The sequence below is a fragment of the Ruditapes philippinarum genome, unplaced genomic scaffold, assembly GCF_026571515.1.
Source record: "Ruditapes philippinarum isolate M1 unplaced genomic scaffold, ASM2657151v2 ctg2659_1_1_1_1, whole genome shotgun sequence".
Classification (NCBI taxonomy): Eukaryota; Metazoa; Mollusca; class Bivalvia; order Venerida; family Veneridae; genus Ruditapes; species Ruditapes philippinarum.
The window spans coordinates 235,600-258,670 of record NW_026852469.1 but is presented as its reverse complement, the minus strand read 5'-3'; the positions used below and the strand labels follow the sequence as shown (position 1 = coordinate 258,670).

The 23,071-nt window shown below is 32.0% G+C and overlaps 1 protein-coding gene across 9 annotated transcripts in view; it reads right to left on the bottom strand.

Moving 5' to 3' along the window:
- LOC132714212 (forkhead box protein N3-like) overlaps positions 1 to 20,611 on the bottom strand; it is a 37,082-nt gene extending 16,471 nt beyond the window's left edge. The window contains exons 1-3 of one of the 9 annotated variants that reach the window (XM_060697035.1): positions 20,502 to 20,611; positions 14,398 to 14,550; positions 484 to 1,090 (exon numbers count right to left, since the gene is read on the bottom strand). In XM_060697035.1, the coding sequence (XP_060553018.1) occupies positions 484 to 1,090; positions 14,398 to 14,423 (633 nt within the window). In that variant the 5' untranslated portion in view covers positions 14,424 to 14,550; positions 20,502 to 20,611. The other 8 variants (XM_060697031.1, XM_060697052.1, XM_060697061.1 and 5 more) reach the window with 8 other exon arrangements.
- Positions 20,612 to 23,071: the final 2,460 nt, after the last annotated feature.

The following is a 23,071-nucleotide window of genomic DNA, read 5'->3' as shown; positions in this document are numbered from 1 at the left end:
TGCATGGGCAACATTGAAATGAGATAAGAGTTCCCTTTGATATGTATCTATTATGATGTCTAACCAGTTGTGAAATGGTGGGAAAAGGTTGCTATGGTAACGTGTAATCAAGTTCGGCCTCCCAGTTGCAACAATGGTGTCCCTACAGTTACAATTGTACATTTTACTGAATTACATTTATTTAACCTCAGTGTACACTGAACAAGTAGGTCTTTAGTAGCCAGTCTTAAGTAACAAGTTTTATATCTTATTGCAATGGAAGATTTTTTTTTCTCTTTTTTTTTCTTTCATGGTAAAACAATTAGCTTTCTTTATGTTCGCACAGTAGACGCACACATTGCATCAATTTTTTATTTTATCAAAAAAATTTACTTAATTTTGTAAGGTATGACATTTTTAACAATCAGACACCACATAAATTTCATAAACTACGTAGACTATAAAATCATTACTTAAACAATAAGTTACTTAGAAAAAACATACATATCTCACCTGGCCACGATCTTTGTCCACCTTCTTAAAGCACTTATTCAACGACAAATTATGACGAACAGAATTTTTCCACCCAGTAGGAGCATTCTGGAAGTATGGGAAATGATTCAAAATCCACTGATAAATGTCTTTTACTGGAAGCATTTTTGTTGGTGACTCTTCAAGAGCCATGAATATTAAACAACTGAATGAGTATGGCGGTTTACTATTTATATGTTTATGTGGATTATATGGCACATGTGATGGGTGTGTCTGAGCATAGCCGGGTTCAAGTTTAATATCACCATTTTCTTTCATATCTTCATCTTCACCCGCATTAATGTCTTTAAGCAAGTTGCTATCTTGTAACCATGACAGACTTGTAAGTTCATCATCCTCATCGGGTACCTCCTTATCTAACCTTAGCTCAGCAAAACAACTTGAGCTCAATGGATCTTTCATATCCTCATCATCGTTCATACATTGTAGAGCTTTAGAGAGAGCACTGCCAGGAAAACTCTGACTGAGGCTGTTTACCAGACGTTGCCGCATGGAAGCATCACTCTCCTCCAAGTTCCGGCACGGCATGTTTAATTCGAACTGCGACTCAAACCCAAGTCTGAAATTAAAAAATAATATTCATCTCAATAATAGATTCTTATTTTGGCACAAATTAATTATAATGATTTAATATATTGATTTTCTTTTCATAATTTAAAGTAAGGTATAATTATATATATAAAACCTATGGAGTCAGTATTAATCTATTATTTGTTATGTGAGAATCATACCCTTTTTTATACATATCAAGTATGTCCATTTTTTCACTAGTTAAATGAATTAATTCCATAAATTATTAATGAAATCAATTAGCCAACATAACTTGGTGTTATAAAATGAAATATCACATTCTTTAATACCATAAGAATAAATAATTAGGCAATTGATTAAACAAGCATTTCTTGACTAGCATAAAATTTGTATAAAGAAATCAACATCGCTTAATTAAGAGTCACGCCACGATCTCTATCGTGAACACACAATCCCGACCATTTATCGCTTATTCATGCATGAGCACATCTGTCTTTGCTTTCCTTACGCGTTCATTTATCCGCCATTACCTTTTGAAATACAAAGCATCAGTAACCATAGAGACAATCTGAATATCAAAATCCGCTTCAATCATTTCACACACTTGCAAATTGTACTCTGATACCAAATGTACACGATTTTCTGTCCAATCAGATTTTAAATCAACTTGTTAAATTGATATCTGTCATCCGCAACAAGTTTCAAGTTTAAAATTCCTCTTTATTAAAAATGTCACGCCCTTTTCTTTAATCACTGTTAATCTTAAATTTACCAATCTCTAGTTTACATCAACATTTCTTCTCCATCTTCACTTACAAATTTCAGCTCTTTTTACCTTCATCTCATTAATAACCTTCGCTTTTCCATTCAAATCAAACTTTTCAATCTTGCCGTTTATTTCACTATTAATTTGTTCTACTTGTATTTTAATTTGTTTATAATAAAGCCTTGCTCAAATGGTTATTTAATAAAGTTGCGTGCCTTGTAATGAGTCAAGGCAGGAGACAGTCATCACTATATAAAGAATCAATCGAAAAATGAGACAGTCTTAAGTAATCAACTTGTTATTCTATCGGAGAACAAAAACAGGCGAGATTACAGGTATAATGTCTAATGACTAAACCCAAACTCATTAATATTCATAACTTAGTTTGTTTTTTTTAAATATTACAAATTTTCAGCCATCTTGTACAGTAGGTATATAAATCCAATACAAAATGTCAATAGTTGAAAAGTCACATAAATAAAGCAACATGAAGCCTACTGTTGAAGTCGTCAATAACAGCGGTACATCCGTCAGATCTTGTCTTATCACAGCATCATATTTCTAACTACACCAATTAATAACACTGATCACTAATTTATCAATTTTCTGCAATGGCTATTTCATGTCAAAGATTGGATTTTAAGACAAGATTCAAAACACAGAATCCTATAGTTTTATCCTCCATATTTGTTGTAATGTAGCCATGGAAACCTAGCATCACATGACACAAAGAACTATGGCTTCTACTAATGCACATTTTTTTTTTTTCATCACCTCTTAATGCTGGCACTGCAGCGATTTCCTTTCAATTATTTATGTGCAGTTAACAAGTTTCCTATTGGTGTAAAATACAAATATTATAAAAGATTATTAGGGGAGAAAAATGAAATTTGTTTCACATATTGATTATTACTGGGGAACAGAGGATACTCTTATCATTATATATAGAAGTCAAATCGGTCTAGAAGTCAGTACGCATATATAACAGTCATTGCTTAGTATATAGCCTACTTACTTAAAACAATATTAGTTGTATAAATATTTTTAAAACATTTACTTACTGATTTATTCCTATTGTAAATCCCTTATTTCAGTAAGCATTTCTCTTTCAGAAATTAACACCAGTATTTAAGTTTCTTATTTATTTACTTTATAAAATGCACAGTTCTGAATCTATGTCTTATACACTTGCAAGCAAAACAGATTTAGTGTCAACTTTCATCCAACTAAGGTCAAAGTTTGAACCCCCTACTTACTTGTATTAAAGGAGAACCTGTCATCCCCTGAGAAATTGATTGACAGGCAAGTATCACAGTTTGACATTTTAACAATGAATACAATAGGAGGCAATATTGGTCATTAATTGGTGCTGATAATTGGCTATAACTTCCTATGATGTGTAACAGGTGATAATATCATATGGGTTGCAGTTATTGGGTCTGGCCAGGCCAAACAAGTACCAACTGTGAAAACATATTTCTTTAACTAATCTTTTGATGTTTTAACATCAATCAAAACTTAAAGTTGTTTGAGAAACAATTTTATAAAGAAAATTTAAGTTCAAAGTTGATTAACATGTGAAAAATGAAATGGCACACTTCAGATGTCCAAATGGTCAATGCAATTCTTTATACAACATTTGAACAATTACATGTTCATTGCCTTTAACATGATGATTGATTGTCTAAATAGTATACACACATATATTGTATACATCTGTTCTTTAACTTGTGGAATGGCAGGAATGTATTTGAAAGATGATACATCATAAAATGCAATAGCAAATGTAACAATGCTTGTTTCAAAGACAAATATCTTGACCTGTGTACAGAATAAAGCATTTTCTTTTCTAAATATGTTATATATATGGGAGATAGTGATGATATTAATAATGTCTGAATTTCAATATCATGTGTCAATCAAGTCAAACACATAGCCTATCAATTTACTATCATCATATCATCATAATCCCTTAAACAGGGGAGAGGGTTTGTTTAAAGTGGTAAAATCCTTAACAAAACTGTGCAAAGTCCCCAGATAATATCTGTTGATAAAGCTGGTGACACTGAGAAGCTTAAAGAAGGTAAATAAATTGATAAAAAATACAGTGTTAAATGCTGTTTAACCCCTAGCCTGGTAGTGACAGGGTATGTATTAATTTAACAAACAGTCATCACAAATTTCCATTCAAGTTTAACAATGAATTTTTATTAAGCAGAAATTGGAGGTAAAAAATGTCATTTTCAAAGGTTATTAAAAATTAGAAATTTGGCTTATGATACCCTAAACTGAATTTAATAAAATATTGTGTTAAGCCGTAAGTGTTTATGTTACGACAGTAGAAAATATATAAATAATTCATTTACTATAGGAAGTCATACAGATGGCAAAATATCGATGAAGACTTTTAAATGATTTATAATGATTAGTAAATTGATAAATCAGCAATTTAATAAAATAATCATGTGGGAATCAAAAATAATGAAATATTTTCTGTTTATCTTAATGATTCAAACAGACTGCTGTAGTGATAATATCCTATATCAACCTGAAATCAGTAGTTACTTCCTCCAAAAAGGCAGTTAATATATAACAAATCATGAATGTAAAGAAAACTACTATGCCCTGCAGTAAAATGTGGTTGCCAAGGTAAACGTATGGCTGTCATGACAACCTGTATACAACAAGTAAAGCAACTAGATGATTATCACAAGTATTTGACATACTATCAATTTTGACACCAGAATATTATGCAGATGGACTCTTTGCATATGTTTATCAATTACATTCCTTTCCCTTTTTATAATTTTTTTATAAAACTCAAATCCTACTTGGTTAATAATCATTTTGATTAAAACAAAATATTAGTAAGATTGACAAAAGGGAAATTATGAATGTTATGTCTGCATGCCCTAAGTGTTCTTAGAAAAGTCCTACACATTGTGTTTTCTTTGGAAAATCCTTTATTTTCTTAGAAAAGTCCTATATTTTCTCAGAATGGATGTAAATGTTTTATTTTACGTTTTATTCTGTTACACCTAAAAGTTTGACAATTTACAGCGCATTTCATCAAATTTTATTGGTAGTCATAGTACTGCATTTACTATTATCTAAATGACAAAAAGGCCTTCTATTTGCAGTTGAAGATTGACAAAACTTCAGACTTTATGGCTTTATTAGTGCAATACTAGTATTTAAGAGTAAATGTTACCACAATTTTTAAGGTAATAAACATTTTTATGGTTAGGTATATGAGCTACTCTATTGATAAGTCTCGGGTCATAAAGCCAAACTAACATATTTTACTTGTTAAGTTTATTACCAAAGTTTAATCAAAATATTTATGACATAATGGACTTGACACCATGAAAGAAGTGTGATAATGTTGTGTTGCAAAGCATATTCGCAAATATACCTGTTTTAATAAATGATTAAAATAATTCTATATAAATTTAACTTTACATCATGGCTTGAGAACTATTAAATCCCTAAATCTTATCAACAGTGTCAAAGATTACATGGATAAATCATCTCTACAATTCGGACCCAGTGCCATATGTTCTTATGAATGGCCATTTGACACATGTACTTCTGTCCTGCAAAACTTTAATACCTTGAGCTTAAAATGATGGCAATTCAAAATTCATAAAATTGACAAAAAACTACAAAAGTACATTATGTCATGTCAGCCTAGAAAATTATTATAACCTTTACTAAATTTAACATTAACTGTGAGAAAGGGTAGTGCATACCTGGAACTAGTTGTTTTTTTCATTTTTTAACTTGTTCCAATGTTGTCTAGTGTTCCTCTCATATTTGTTACGGTGAGATTTTTTTTTTAAAGAAAAACTGCATTAATTAATAAGAATTACAGGTAAGCCAAATCTTACAGTTTGTTAAACAAAAAGATTTAGAGGAATCTTTCAATGATACTTCAGATCAATGTAATAATCATGTTATCAAACCATTTACTTGTGTCAACAATTTCATGACAGGAAGCCACCTTTTGTTAATCTATCAATAAACAGGTGTTTGAAGAATTCTTTATAGAACAGTCTCAGGTAGAGTTAATACATAACGATATCTCTTTAAAGAAAGATTAATCTTATAAAAAGTGTTTAAAAACCATCAAGAAAAACAAAGTCTCTGATCTTTATCAGGTAATTCAACCTTTTATTGAGCAATTAAACCTCAAGTCTTTTTTCTTTTATATGAAGAGGGTTGAATAACATTCTGAGATTTTTTAAGTCCCAGCAGATTTGTTTAGTCTGATTTTCTCTATAGCGGATCCCCATAAGACAGTTATTAAACATAAATTCAAGTCTTATGATAAGATGGAACTTTCTGTAAAAGTTTTTAACTCTCCCCTCCCAGCTATTCAAAGACATGGATTTTTATTTAATATCAAACTTACTGGAATGGAACAGATGCTAGCAGTCATATTACCTGTCATATTTATTCATGTTTCTCTATCTTCCAAAAACATGTCATCTAAATAATGTATTTTAATATTTACCCTGTTTAGATGTTGGATTCTGCTGAAGTACCTAATTAACCTTTAGCCCGCTGGTGGCTTCACAATCTGCCTAGATGTGACTGTGCAGACCTAAATCAGTCGACATATCATTGATGTCTGAATGATCTGCACTGTTCTGTATTAATACATATTTTGAAATTTACCCCTAAAAATGTCCAGATTGTAAGATGGACATGTGCATTTAAAATATTTAGCGAGGTATGGTTCAATGAAAGCAGAAGGTGATCTGCACTTCAATACTACTGTCTATGATGAGGTTCGTCAAATCTGCAACCTTTTCGTTCCGTACACCGACCCTTTCTTACCGACCTTAGTAAGACAGCTTTATAAGATTCCATTTTTACAATTTTTAGTTTTGTTGAACAAGTGACTGAAATCTTTTGATAATGTAATGGCTTCAAATAACTTTGTGACAACAAGTAAGGCTGTGCTGCACTCTAAAGATAAAATATTTCTTGTCACTATACATGAATACTAATGTGTGTCAGTCATTAACATTATTTAAATTAATGGCTATTTATTTAACCACCATGTTCTTTTTAAGAACAATCATATGGATGTATATATACACAGTGTTGACAACATTACTTAGTACCAGAATTTTAAAATTTTAAGCCTACGATAGCAAAATCTTTGCCACCACTATATTGTCAGGCTAGTCACAACATCAAACCATCAAACGTTTCACTGTTATATCCCTTATATTGTTAACGGACAGCCCGGGCCCACCCCTTCACCCCTTAATTGAACGCGGATTATAATTCATTTTAGTAGATTCTAAATCAGTTAACTCATTACTTAGAGATTAGAGTAACTTAGTATTTACCAAGGCAATGTGGTTTTTACAACTTTTCAACTTTAAAAGAGACATTTTAAAAAGCAAGTGGTGATATTATATCATTGATAAAACTGGATTAATGCCGTCTTTTTAAGTGCCTAAAGACCGTCTTTGTTGACTAAAGGAAACATTTCCTGTCTTTCTATTTGCACAAGCTATTATGCTGATATTTTATACACTTTCACAACCATAACACTGATTGTAATCTAAGATAATAAAATCTTCTAAGCTGTTTGATATTCTATCTTATTAACTACAGTAAAAACCAAGTTTGCTTTATTTAAAAATTTAAATAGAACAGAGATTTGACTTACATTTAAAAGAACATGGAGGCATCCTTATACATCTAAATCTTTCGTTACTTCCTTAAAAAATATCACTCAACAAATTGTGACCTTTCTAGTTAAAACCAAAAAGAGAATATCAATTATGAAGGACATACTAAAGTTGTCATCCCTGAAGTTTTAAAACTTTTTATAACTTATAAATATAAGGAAATGAAATACATATTCTTCCCTCTTAAACGAGCTGTAATCTGAATGTTAAGAAAACAAAAATCTTACCAAAAATATTAGCAATGAAATGATGTCAGCTGGTTTATCCTAAAGAATAACTTTTGTTTTACTTATTTTAAATCCAACAAAAACTTTTCAACTACTTCTCTTAGTTATTTCTGACACTTATTTAATAAGATAAAATCCAGAGACACAAAATGGCTTCCCTAACAATGTACCACATCATCAAACTGAATTGTGGGATACTTTTGTCAAACAGTTTCCTTCCTCCCGAAAAATAATAAACACAACTAAAGTGTGTACTGAAGTGTAACACAGCAGAGATGTGTACTAACTTTGCTATCCCATCAGCCACTGGGGCAATTATGCGTTATGAGATAGAGCATCTTAACAACACAGGCATCATAGCCATGGCAACAGACCACGGTTGTCCTAGCAACAGAATTTAATAAGAATTCAGCTATACAGTCGACAGGATACTGGCCCACAGGGAGATATGTAGCATGCAGATAGAGGGCTGATAAATACAGGACAATAAGAGCTGTCCCAATTTTTATGCAGTAATTATCATCTAGTAGATTAGATTAATGACACAGATAACGGTTAAATTATACACTTCTTGTATATCTAATGAAAAATAGTTCAGATCTATTGGCAGTTATAACAGTGATTATCTAACATTATATATAAATGATAACACTTTTCAGATAGTAGAAGCCAAACATATCAAAGTCTAATAAATATTTCTATCTAGCTCCCACATACTAAATTTAACCTTTGAACAGTTTACAAAGCATTTAAGCTACTGATGAAATGTTAACAATTATTTACTGCCCCAATCTTTCAAGTTTAAAATGTAATAGTTTCTAGGTGAATGTTAAAGTTTGGATTTAAATGTCACCCTCACTGAAACTTGATCTTCATATTTTAGCTCCTGTATCAACATAATTGGCCAATTTCAACCAGCTTGTAAAAAATTTAAGTGTTGGTAATAAATGTGGGGTAATATTTGAAGAATTTTGTCACAATGAATTTTTTTTAAAGTTTTACTCTGGACAGCCATTTGTAGCTGCAAGAAGGATCATTAATTTCTCTTGTATGAAATATGCTGAACATGTAAAATGGATTGATATCTATAATATTTAACTGGCAATGCAATGTGTTCCATCAATTTATTTCACATATTTTCAATCATTAAATTCCATGAATAGTTTAATTAAAAGTAGACTGAATGAAACTAACTAAAGGGGAGTTACTCTCACACCACTCAAAAAGCACATGGTGTCAATTAAAGTCCAGAAATGCCATTAAAATTGTTTTTAAAACGAGCATTATGGATAATAATTCAATGATGGTCGACATTTTATGCAAGGCTTTAATTTTGCCTGATTTAATAAAAATGTTTTCTCAAACTTTGAAACAAGGTGAAGAAGGAATGATATTAGACAGATCATGTCTTAAACCACATTTATGCAGAAGCATGGCCTGCACTATGGACTCTATAAGTTAATGTTTGATGACCAAAATTTAATACTTGTCAGTTTTCTTGGATGGCCCGGCAGCTAGAAGATAATGAGAAGCAAGTTGGCAAAGGCCTCAGCCTTCAAACATATTTCAATCCAATGTGTTGTTCCAGAAAGCTAATTATTTTTACAAAGGTCATGCTTTCAGAACTAATTTTAAGGTAACTTGAATACATTTTACTCTATTGTCTCAGAACATCACCAAATGTTAATGATCTGTTAATATAGTATACCAGTTTGCTGTCAGATCTGGCTGAAAAGTAACTGGAATGGCAAGTAAAATTCACTGATAAGACACTGGCAATAAAAAGTTATATCTACAGCATTAGCCTTCCTAGACCATAAAGCTCCTATCTAACTTGATGCATGACAAAAACTTCTTATTAGAATAACTTCTATGCAGCATAAAAACTTATTTACATAATGGTAGCAAAAATGCACAACTCAAATTTTTAAAGTTAAAGAAATAAAATACTGGTGCAGCAGGCCTCTTCTTTTGTTTTACGGTGCACCAATACAATTGAAGTCATATGGCGCCAGAACAGGAAAGATGACTTTGACTAACCTCAGGTGTTACAAACTTAAAACAACACCATTGGTCAAAACCACCTTACCTGTTGGAGGTAAGAGATGCAGAGACTTCAGTAATTAGGACCTATTTAGTCATCTCTTATGATCACACAGCGATAAACAGTGGCTGCAGTTCTGATGCCTCAACCCTTAGCCACAAGGGGTGAAAATACTTCAGACAAAATATTATAAGATGTACAAACAGTGTTTAGCAAAAGGTTTGAAAACTAGCTAAATCTGATTACATTAAGAACTCAAACGGATTAGTTATTACTCTTTACATTTTATTTCAACCATCTTTTTTTATAACCTGCTGATGCTGAAACATGACAACACAATTATTTTACAGTTACAGACCAAAATGATACTAAACATCTTTGGCATTTTGTGTACATTGATTGCAAAAATTTAGATACAAGAGCTTCATATAAACTTTTATCTCTATTATCTACTTAAGAGTACCAATTTGCTAGGACTAAATCATTTATAAACTAGAGCTGCAGTATGATGATTACTGAAGTAGTAGCCTAAAGAAAATTTCACAGGTCATGTTAAAGTAAAATTCAATTAATGTTAAAATAACAGATGAAAAAGATAATGTTTTAAAACATAACCAGATATATTCTACAAAACAATATAAGTAATGTTATTATGTATAAAATTTAAAATTATTTGCTAAAGAGTATATACACATACTTGACAACTAACTTAGAAGCATATCCTTAGAAATAAAGTATATCAGTTCCACATGAGATGTTTTGACAAAAAAAAATAAAGTACCACGTATATAAAACAAAAATGACATACACGTTTTTCTGTCAATTTTCTAACACAAGTTAGCCCTGGGGCAGAGATAGTTATGCGAAATTTCATCTTAACCAATAGCTGTCAAGTATCCATGGCAACCGTACACAGTGTCATTTGTCAGTGATCGTCAAGCGTGTAACAGCCGGTGTGTGAAATCCTCTCGATTTACATCCCAGCAGTGAAACAAGTTATTTCCCCCATTTAAATGTACATAAATACTGAAAGCGTCACTATGGAAACCAAAATAACAACTCCAGCTGCTGCATGAGGATATTATACAAAGAAAGAATGCTGTCTAAAAATCAATCACTTCCCGATCTCTAACTTTCCAGGATATTGATATGTGGGAGGCTAATAAGATTACAACGCTAAGACAATACTGAAAAATTTACATTCACTTTCCTTATTTTAAGCAGTATTTCAAAAATATTTTTAACTATTTTCAAAGATCTGATATTTCGCAACCCTTTAAAATTTAACATTTAAGATTTTTTTTTTAATATATTGAAGTATAAGTAATCCTTTGATCAAAATTATGCCAAAGAATGAAATAATGGAACTTTTTATGCCATCATGGAAAATAATAATTTATTATTTTCTACATATTTCTAAATTTCATAAAAAAAACTTACCCAAAACTCACAACTTTCATACATCTCATCTCAATACAAGTTTTTTTAAAAATTACGCCATATAAAAGTTTAAACTACAAGCAAATCAGACAAAAATTACAAGACAAAGATAGAATAATTCAAGCAACACCAATTTTAGACTGCCAAGAATTGAAAATGTACACTAAAATGTAATAGAATATAATAAAATGATAAAGATGAATATTTCATTCTCATGTAAAACCAGAGGAATAAAATTTCTACAGAAATTTATTCAATTCTTTCAATTTTCTTCAGTTAAATTTCAAAATTTTTGTTCATTTTTGGAGGGATGTAATTTCAAATCTAGCTTGTCACACATAAGCATTATAATAAACCTTTTAATGGAAGATATAACCTTCTAGAGAATTAATTCATCTTCTTTACAATGTATGTTTATTGTGATTCTGGATTTTTTTCCCCCCATTAATTTTTTTTTTTACCAAATAAAATCGAGAACTTTTGATGCAAGTGCATTCATAGAGAGAACTTTCAAGCCACTGCGGGCTTTCACAAATTCTCCCGAAAATATAAAATATATATTCAGAGCTATCACTGCTGAGCTATATCGAACTAATGCAGTGTTATTTGTATGAGCCATATCAGCGGCACACAAAAATCGAATGGCGGGACATTTCCATGGCAACATTTTGCTTGTGTTGCTCTGTTACTTAGCAACATTTATTTGAGGCTGCTAAATTCAGCTCAATAATGTATGGTTCAGGACAGTTTATCAAGTTAAATCCAGGCATGGAGAAAAAGAATTATCTTGATTGCTATGGTGATAAAAAAAGAGAACTGTTTGCAAAATTTATGTAAAACCAACAAGCTAAACCAGATATTTTACTGAACTTTCAAATTCGAAAGATAATTACTTTTTTCTTTTTTTTTTACATATATGAATAATTTCTGTCTTTGTATGTGGTACTTTAAGAAGAACCGTCTACTTTATGAAAATTTATTTCAGAGATCATTGTGCTTGGTATCTCAATCCACAATCTTACACTCTATGATGGTTTTTACCTTAAAATTTAAGCTTGAGTATAAATAAAACAAGAGCCCAGTTTGAGCCGGGTGATGCTCCCCGAATAGGTTTTGGACACAGGAAAGTACACCTTTTGTAGTTTCAGAGTTATGTCCCTGGAAAAAGTTCAAAGTGCAATAATTCCAAAATTAGGAAAGGCAGAGTTACTGTTCTTTGCACTGCACTTCTAATCACTGTTATCGATCAACTTACAAAGTTTCTTGTTGATATCTCTTATGGTTTCCGAGTTATGTTCCGGACAACTTCAAAAAGTAAAAATAAACAAAGGGCAATAACTCCAGAATTAGGCAAGGCAGAGTTATGATTCTCGTGCACTGCACATCTACCCATTGAGATACATCTACCTACAAAGTTTCATGTTAATATCTCTTATAGTTTTACAGCTATGTCCAGTACAAGATTTTTCTAAAAGGGGAGATAATTCAAAAATGAGGCTTAACAGAGTTATGGTTTTTTTTGCACTGCACTTCTACTCAATGAGATCTATCTACCTAAAATGTTTCATCTTGATATCTCTTATGTTCCGGACAAAGTTCAAAGTGTTGAAATTAACAAAGGGCAATAACTCCAAAATTAGGACAAAAAGAGTTATTGTTCTTATGCACTGCACATCTACCCATTGAGATCTATTCACCTACAAAGTTTCATGTTGATATCTCTTATAGTTTTAGAGTTATCTCCCGGACAAGATTTTTCTATAAGGGGAGATAATTCAAAAACTGGGCAAAATAGAGTTATGGTTCTTTGACACTGCACTCCCCCTCAATGCCCTCTACCACTGTATGAAGTTTAAACAAATTATCTCCAAGGGTTTTCAATTAATGCACCGGACAAGAAAACGGACGGACAGACGGACGTTCTAACAGGAGAGTAATAATGTGGCTACTCTATCAGACTTCCTGAAATACGTCGGTCCGACGGACATGTCCGATAAATTTTGATCAGGTCCGACGATTTTTTATTCCGGATCGGTCCGACTGTCCGGCTTTTATCCAAGCCGCATGTATACAAAATGGCGTCGCTAAAGGTGCCAAACCTGGGAAAAATCGAAAATCTACGTCAAAGGAGCGTGCAGAACAGCAATAAAAGGATGAAAAGAATAGACCTGAGACAAAATTTAATGAAAAATGGAAGCAGGACCATGAATCATTGGTGTATGACAGGGAGGAGTTGAAAATGCGCTGTACGGAATGTGCCGATTTTTACGGCGAAAAAAATTAAAACCAAAAAGTGTCTTAGAAATACCAACACAAGTTTTTCTTTGATTTTGATCAATTTTATTTGGTCTGACAGATTTCGTTTCGGTCCGACAGATTTTCATGGTTTGTCAGACCGAATGTCTGACAGTTTTTTTCAACTTTCAGGAAGTCTGCTCTATTGTTCTCTCTATTGTTCTTTTTAGCCACACAAAAGAAAATAGCCACATAAAAGCATTACGGAATGAATGACATCAAAGAGAAAGAACAGTTACCTATTGTCCCTCTAGCCACATAATTACTGTCCTGTGAGTGTGGACGGACGGACGGACGGACAGACGGACAAGGCGCCGACTATATGCTCCCCCGAAATTTTTCGGGGAGCATAAAAAAATAAAATTCTCAGCCACTCATGCTACAGGACAGGATGGAACAAGTACAGCTGCTTAATTCTACAAAAAGACTACATTTTTCTACTTGCCCTTTACCATGAGCGAATGGATGGAATAATTTTAATTTACCCCTGTAAAATACATGGGTTTAACACTCACTAGTTATCTTAAATATTATTTATTTAAGCTTAATTCTTAAGAAATCTTTACAGGTACAGGATCTAAACCACTTTGCTGAGGCCCACTTGGAAGATCAGGAAACCTCATGATATGAGTAGGGACTGTCTTTCCTCATTTAATAACTCTTTACTTACTTTCTCGAGTCAGCTTCTAGGAACTATTAAACCAGTTTAAACATGGTTGTGACTTGCCCACAATTCCACATAGTACATGTTACATGCAAATTTTATCATTGTTCCAAACACAACAAGTGATACTATCTTGTAATAATAAACAAATTATGATAGTAATAAGAAAAGTAAGAAATAACACTTACTCTGAGCAGGTGGAATCAAATATCATCTTTAATTTTAGTTATAGCTTGAATGTACAAAAGTCACAAAGTCCATCCAACTTTTCTACCAAGTATTGTAAATGTTGTATGTTCTTGCTATATATGGCAGTTCTTGCAGACTCTTCTCTCAAACACCTACTGAAAGAAATAATTGACCAATAATTGAATAAACTAAAGTTAGGAAGGTAAAATAGGTATTGTCGAGACAAGGTGTACTTTGATGTATTGTTATAGTTAATCACAGTTATCAAAACATTGCCAAATTCCACATGAGGGTGAGAATGGTCATCAATTTATATCAAACACCATTTTATTACTAACAAAAATACCACAATCAACCTAAACACTCAATACTTTGTTAATCCCTGTTTTCCTTCTCACTAGTGGGATTATGACAGACCAAGGTATATCATAATTATCTGATAAAAAAAGTTTGAAAAACAACCAATCAACAAATAATTAAAAATTATTAAATAAATCAAGATTTTTTACTAGCCTAACATTTACTAATCAAATAATAGAATGCAAATTAATCATTTTCTAATCACAGTAAGTAATTCAGTCTGTCTGACTAAGTTCCTATTTTGGAATGATTTTAAGTGATTGATTTTAAGTTTCTATAACTTATTTATTATTTAGAATTATCAGGAAGTTAGCTTTCAATCAAGAAGCCATTTTATTAACAAATCAATGTTTATTTCATTTCCTTTTTACTAGTAATGTTCCTTTTTATCAAAATTAGAAATACAGTGAACAATAAATGTATAATAGAAATGCTTGTAGCCTTTTCAAGCCGATCGGTTATCACAATTTATATTAGCACAAAATCTTACTGAAAAAGAAAATGTATTTTAGTATATTTAACTTATAATTATGTTCCATTTACAATTATTAGAATTTTTCCTAGTTAAATATTAGCTGTTAAATATTAACAACGGAATTTCTTTCCTGGAAAATTTATAAAACAGCATCATGTTTCATAATGCACATGAAATTCTTTTAGCATCATGTTTCAAGCCGATTGGTTATCACAATTTATATTAGCATAAAATCTTACTGAAAAAGAAAATGTATGTTATATGTTAGTATATTTAACTTATAATTATGTTCCATTTACAATTATTAGAATTTTTCCTAGTTAAATATTAGCTGTTAAATATTAACAACGGAATTTCTTTCATGGAAAATTTATAAAACAGCATCATGTTTCATAAAACACATGAAATTCTTTTAGCATCATGTTTCATAATACACATGAAATTCTTTTAGCATCATGTTTCATAATACACATGAAATTCTTTTATCATCATGTTTCGTAAAACACATGAAATTCTTTTAGCATCATGTTTCATAAAACACATGAAATTCTTTTAGCATCATGTTTCGTAAAACACATGAAATTCTTTTATCATCATGTTTCGTAAAACACAGGAAATTCTTTAACTAAGAACATGCACTAGCCTCCTTTCTCTCTTTATTTAAAGATCCAGTAACACATTTTTTTTATGGTTTTAAATCATAAATATGATGCTCAAATAAGAATGATCAATATTGTAGGTTCCAAAAAGCATTATTTATAAAGATATTACCTAATTTAACACTTCATGTAAATAAAGGGAGGTAATAAAAACTTTATTTTCTATAAGTTTAAGTCAAACTTTACAAGAAATGAATGCATATATTTTAATGATTACATATAATATGCACAAAATTTTAATATTTGCAGTACATATTTTACATATTCTAAGATGTTTGAAAATTGTTTTATTTGCATAATTGTGTACATATATATAATTTCACTTAGTGTGGTTTACCACTTTGATCACAACATACAGGATCTTTAAATGTATAATATTTCAATCAAATAAATGCAAGCTAATTCAACCTTGGTCCGCGGTTATAAATAAATGTTATGAGCATTATCTCATATCTCAGGTATTTGATTTGTCAGAAACCTAACTGACCAAGGAAAATCTTGAGATTTGAGACAGAACTCAGATGCAAGTTTTATAACCTCAAGGTCAGAATTAGGCATGGTCATTTGCCTGAACAAAAACTTGCTGATCCCTAACTTAAAGCTTAACCCTTTAATACTACAATATTCTTTTCTTTATTATTCTCTATTATTTTCAATTATAATATGTAAAATTCTTAACAGCAAAACTTTATTCATAATTTTAAACAATATAAATAGTTAAGCTAACTAAAGATTTCAGTCAATATAGGCATGGCAGTTCAACAGAGCAAAACTTGTCACTATTTAGTACAGAAAAGGAAATCAAAGCATTTTATAGAAATGTTTGAAAATTAACTTGTTATTAATTCTGAACCCAATTAAGTTCACATTGACACAACTTGAAACAAAATGTTTTTTTCAAATTTTATGTGTGAATTAAATTTTTATATTACAAATATGTTATACAATACTGGCCATGTTATTGAAGACTAACAATAAATAGTATAGGAAAACAGACAAAAGCCAAAAAACATTTACATTTGTACTTTTCCATGATCAATAGCTCTAAAATTTAATAAATAGCCATATTACTCTATCAAATTTCAAAGTTTTTCCCAGATTTACAAGTGCTCATAACCTTTTATCTCCAAGGAAAAACCATGGGTCAAACAGGGTAAAAAAGTGATCTATATAGGTCCTAGCTACTTTGCAGCATGCATCATCTACTGTGCCAAAGGTAACACAAAAATTAAGGGCCAAAAGTGTTAAGGGCCAAAAGTGTTATCAGCTATTCAACCAGAAAGCCTATGTAATATGGGCAGTACTTGAGCTACTGATCAATAATACCCTGACATTTCTTACTTGAGCACCAGCATATATTCTTACTTTTATCTACGTCATGATGCAATTGAAAATGTAAAATCTAAAAGGAACATATATGTTTGTTTACTGTGCAATTGCTTTGTATCAAAAATGCATTTGCAATCAGCATTATATACATGTATATAAACAAATAAAGTATGCTTGTCTATTAGAAATTTTAACAAAAAATTGTTGGTGGCCGACAATGATATGACAACAGAGCTCCAGATAATATTTTTGGCCAAGGGGTTTTTACCGCTCAAAATTTAGAGTGAAGGGTAAAATGCAAATTCTGAAAAACTTAACGGGTAAAATCTGTCAAAAAAGCATTTTGCATTTTTTATAAACAAATTAAACTTATTGTTGTGTTTGTTTGTTTGTTTGTTTATTTTCTTTTTTTTAGAAAAACCTTTACAAATTAAAAACTGATTTAATGTGAAACAATACAAAACATGCCATGTAAAGTCAGACTTCCAGAGTATACTGGAACTCAAGTTTAGGATACACAGCAAAATTATCAGGGCTTCCATTTTCAAAATTTGGAAGTCAAAGACTTCAAAATCTCTGATATTGGAAGTCATATTATATAGGTAAAGAAGGAAATTATTGATTTTCGAGAGTCACAGGCCAAATGAAGGAGTAAATGACTCCCAAACTTCCACTAGTGGAAGCCCTCAAGTTAATTTATTTTCTAGGAGTCAATATTTTTCTTTCTTTATTTTTGTTGGCACGTACCTTATCATGTACTCCAGTTTGAACAATTATAGTTGATATTAGAATTAAAGAAACATAAACAAGATTTTTTTTATATCTTTCCTTAAAAAAAGTATTGGTCTGAGAGAAAATTGTCCGTAACTATAGACTGGGTACGAAAATATTGAGTACAAAACTGCATGTGAAAAACATGTTATTTTGTTCCAAAAACAAAAATTAAAGAAATTAAAATATATTTTTGTTGATATTGAGGCATAAGTATGTCAATAGATGCCTAAACAAACTTCATACTGTGTTAACTCCTACGATGATTATCTGGCACAAATTTCATCAATAATTTCACAGGTTGATAGATCTACGGGAGTTACCTCCCTTCTGTATTTCCTGCTACTTTCGTTTTTAACATGCGTTGTTGACAACAGAATTTTTAGTTTTCAATGCAATAAAATGGAAATTTATTGTATTTTTATGCTCAAAACATTTTCTTTCTACATATCAAATGTTTACACTTCTATTCTTTTACGCATAAATTTTGACATACGAGCGTATTTTCATTTTGTTGTGCGTAACCGTGACGCACGAATTTTGAAAGTGATGCGTATTTTAGATTTTCTATGCGTATTTTACGCTTATACACACGCTATCTGGAGCTCTGTGACAAGAGGTACATACCAACAGCACTGATATATAGGTTACAAGTTTACATTTTTCTATTATGCACTGACAAGCATGGCAATCTCCTGTATAAGATCCCATCATATATCTCAGGAATAAACTTGTATATGCAGGGAACGTTTGGAAAGTCGCCTAGTCTCTACCTATTTCACCTAGTTTGCTTAGAAAAGCGAAAATAACTTTTCTATTTGATAGTTACTTAATAAACTGTTACATATAGCATTGCTTTATTTCATATATATTCAACCTAATGTTTGGTGAATCTAAAACTTTAAATAAATATTAATAACTAAATGAAACATCAACACTCCCAAAAGTGTAGATTGTGTGTGCTCCTTGTTCCTAAAAACTTCTCCCTACTTTCACTGGAAGGATAAGTAACTTCTCCCTTAAATTCAGGGCCAGTGTGATCCCTGGCATGAACTCAAGACATGGTGGTTTTTGTAGTTTATCCTTCAGACATTCTGAAAAGTATTTTGACATTACTGGACATTCGGTCCAGCAATCTTGGAGGAATCACTGAACTGAATCAGTTTTCCCAGGACCGAACTTTCCGCCTTTGAAGGTGTAGACACTTTTGACCTGGCCGAGCGCCTTCAATTAGCCCGTAAAACACTAAACTATTAATTTTCCAACCAGAAGTATTTGTTCACATCCCCTATCGTAATAGGGATATTACAACTAAATTTTTTAATGATTTTAACCAGATAACTTAGTAATGGCAAATTTATTTATGAAAATTATTGATTTGGAATACGTATACTGTGCTCCTCTTAACTCACGGTACTTAACACTTTAAAACAGTAAAGAACACAAACAATAAACTTACACTACAAAAACTGTCATAAAATGTATCATTTACTGATTTAGTCATTTTTTCTGCTATATGACACAAGGAAACAACAATACATTTAATCAAAATTAGTTTTAATTTGTCAGATGTAAACCGTGTGTCGGCCATTTTGAAAACAGTATGTCATCATTTACCTCGCGGTGTTCAGTTTTACGTAAAAATCTATAGATTTAAATTATTTTGCACAAAAACTTTGTTGTTAAGGTGTTTGAATAAAATATGTCAATTCTGACCAATTTTAACACTGGTCACATGAAAATATGCCATTACCGTGAGATAAGTGATGACGCGGAATTAGTGATGTTGAGTATAATACTGATAATTACTGTATTTGTTTTAATTCTAAATATTATCTTGAAGATTGTTATAAATGTAATAGTTGAATGTAAAATCTTAAGATTGATACCGGACAGTCTGACCAGCTTGGACATAATTTTTCCCAGTTCAAACATAATTTTACCGGTCAGGTCCATCGGACCTGCACTTTTCAGAATGTCTGGTAACAATTTTAAGTGACCTGCTCCATACTGAAATCAAACCACGACTCACCAGATTCACGAATGCTGCACATATAAAGCTATCTGAATGGTCAACTAAAGAAAACAGAATAAACTATAGAAATACTCCTGCTTAACCGTGGTCTATTCCAGGATATATCCTATAGATAGGTATCCAAATTTGGGTTCTATTTTTCAGCAAACAAGCAGACCTGTACAAAGGTGATAATGATAATTTACATTCGTCCCGGGATTACTTAGGAGAATATAAGATAAATAAAACCACGCCACTTATAAGATGAATAAAACCACGTCGCATAGAAGAATTCTGCGCAGTTTTTTTCGCGGGAAATGGGATTATTTACCTTTTTCACAATCTGTTTTACATTCTCATCTGCGAATATTGCGGATGTTGTCACTTTACAAGTCAGAATATACATGGAACTTATTTATTTCAATGTAAATAGTTTAAAGAATTTAAAATAATGCAAAAATGAAAGACAATGAGGTAAAGAAAACAAATACGAACCTTTTTTTGTCAACAACGTGGGTTTACTTATATGGGTCATCACGAAAGCGGAAATGGTATATTGGTCACGTGATAACGCTCAGCCTCGATTTAATGTAACTATGTGGTTATGGAAGTGGTCTGTGAAATAGAGAAATACAGAAGCCCTAAAGAAAGCCCAACACAACAAAATTGAAAATGTTGCAGGCTCGGTTTGATTGAGCCTGTTCATGGACGGTAATGGAAAGTGCAAGTTACTAACTTGCGCTCATTACAGTTGCGACTGAGTTCAAACATATTGTTCACCTCTCAAAGATTTTGAAATTCTCTTATTTAAACCAATTAATGAACTATTAGTTTATACAAATTTATTTTAGTTCGATTGTGTTGGAAGCTAAAAGCTTATTGAAACACTCTCGAATCCGTTCCTGGAACCAACCAGTACTAAGCAATGAATGTAAAGTTTCTTGCTCAAGGAAACAACGGCTTGCCCCTGACAGGGTTTGAACCCACGCGGTCAGCAATCCTTAGATTACTAGTCCGACGCGTTAACCACTCGGCCACGCCGCCACTAATGAACTATTATATATATATAAGTTACATTTATACAAAACCTACATGTATGAAAGGCCCCAGTTAGAATACTAGCTGTTCCACGGTTTGGCATCCTTGGCAAAAATAACTGGTTTACAAAATAGAACAAGTTCAAAGGTCAGCTGCCAGAGACTTATAAATACAGCGTCTACAATTACACCAGTAGTGTATCTAAAATGTTAAATGAACTTAATTGGCAAACTCTAAAGCAGAGGCGCAACATCAGCTCTGTTACCGTACAAAAACCAACACAATCTTGTGAGGGTCGACCACGGATCACCATCTTACACCCACTATCTAGAAACCTGAACTACCTAATACGTACCATATATTCAAGGACAAAATACCACTCCTATTCATTTTTTCCCAGAAGTATTCGTCTGTAGAATGGCATACCCGTGTCCTTACAAGCTATATAGTCCCAGTTTAGACCTCTTTACTGGGCAGCTGCATCCTTTTTGCCAGTTCTAATTCAGCTTTGCTTAACACATTTGTTTTTACTAGAAATGTGTCATCATGCCACGGATGCCCCCCGCATGCAGCCAAAATTTCAGATGTTATAATATTTAGTTCCAAATTTGTTTACACAAATTATTTTTTTCATTTTAAGTTCAAAGCCCTTAAAACTTTTCAATGTTAACACAAACCATTTTCATACAATGTTCAAGGCCCTGAAATTATTCAGTCTTAACCTTTTGAAAATAGCATATTGCATATTTGTAGCCAAAATAATGGCTACATACAATGTACATTTGCACAAAAGTATGAGTGCTGAAACTGAAAGTTCAAAACTTTTCCAACATTCAGGAAAAATAAGTTTGTCCAAAATCATTGAACCACGACCAAATTCAAACTTAAACTGCTTATTCCTAAGATGTATCTAGATTATTTTCAAAGTGAAAGGGACATAACTCTGCCAAAAAATCATCGAACCATGACCAAATTCCAACTTGACCTGCCCATTCCTTTGACATATCCATATGTCAGATTTGAGTTGAATATGTAACACTGTTGAACAGAAACTGTAAATTTCATATTATTTTCAATGTGAAAGGGGCATAACTCTGCCAAAAATCATTGAACCATGACCAAATTCGAACTTGCCTGTATTTTCTCAAGTTTGAGTTGAATGTGTTGTACCGTTGGGGAGATAATTGGACTTTTAACCTTGAAGGTCACAAGGCATTATGGATGAAAGGCTCAAGGTTATTGGTGGTTCTACTGAAAGTCTTGTCCAAGTTTGTTTGTGGCCCAAGTAATGAAGAACAATAGCACCAAGAAATAAAAAAGTATGATCCAGGTACAAGTTTTCGGACGGCAACGGCAACGCCGACCTGACTATATATAACAATACCTCTACTTTTTTTTTCAAAAAAAAAGTCGAGCTAAAAATCATCGAACCATGACCAAATTTGAACTTGACCTGCGCATTCCTTTGACGTATCCATATGCCAAAGTTGAGTTGAATGTGTTTTACCGTTGGGGAGATAATGAACGGAAACTGAAAATTTCATATTATTTTAAAGTAAAAGGGGCATAACTCTGCCAAAAATCATCGAACCATGACCAAATTCGAACTTGACCTGTATTTTCTCATGACATATCCATATGTCAAGTTTGAGTTGAATGTGTGCAACCGTTACTAAGATAATGAACGGAAACTGATGGTGACGGAATGACAGAATGACGGAAGGACGGAACAGGGTAACACTATATGCCCCGGCCATTACATGGCGGGGGCATAAAAAGCCATTCCCAGACAACGCGCCTGTTTAGTGTTATCGTTAACGATTTTGAAGCAGTATGATGTAGATGTAGATCTAGAGATAAATATATATAATACTTAAACCTCCAATAGTAAGTATGCCCCCTTCAAAGAAGTGGGATATATTGCTTAAATTTGCATTTGTCTGTCAATCCGTAGACCAAATGGTTTCCGATCAATAACTAAAGAACATAGGAACTTCAAACTTGTTATGAAGATTGTTCATGACCAG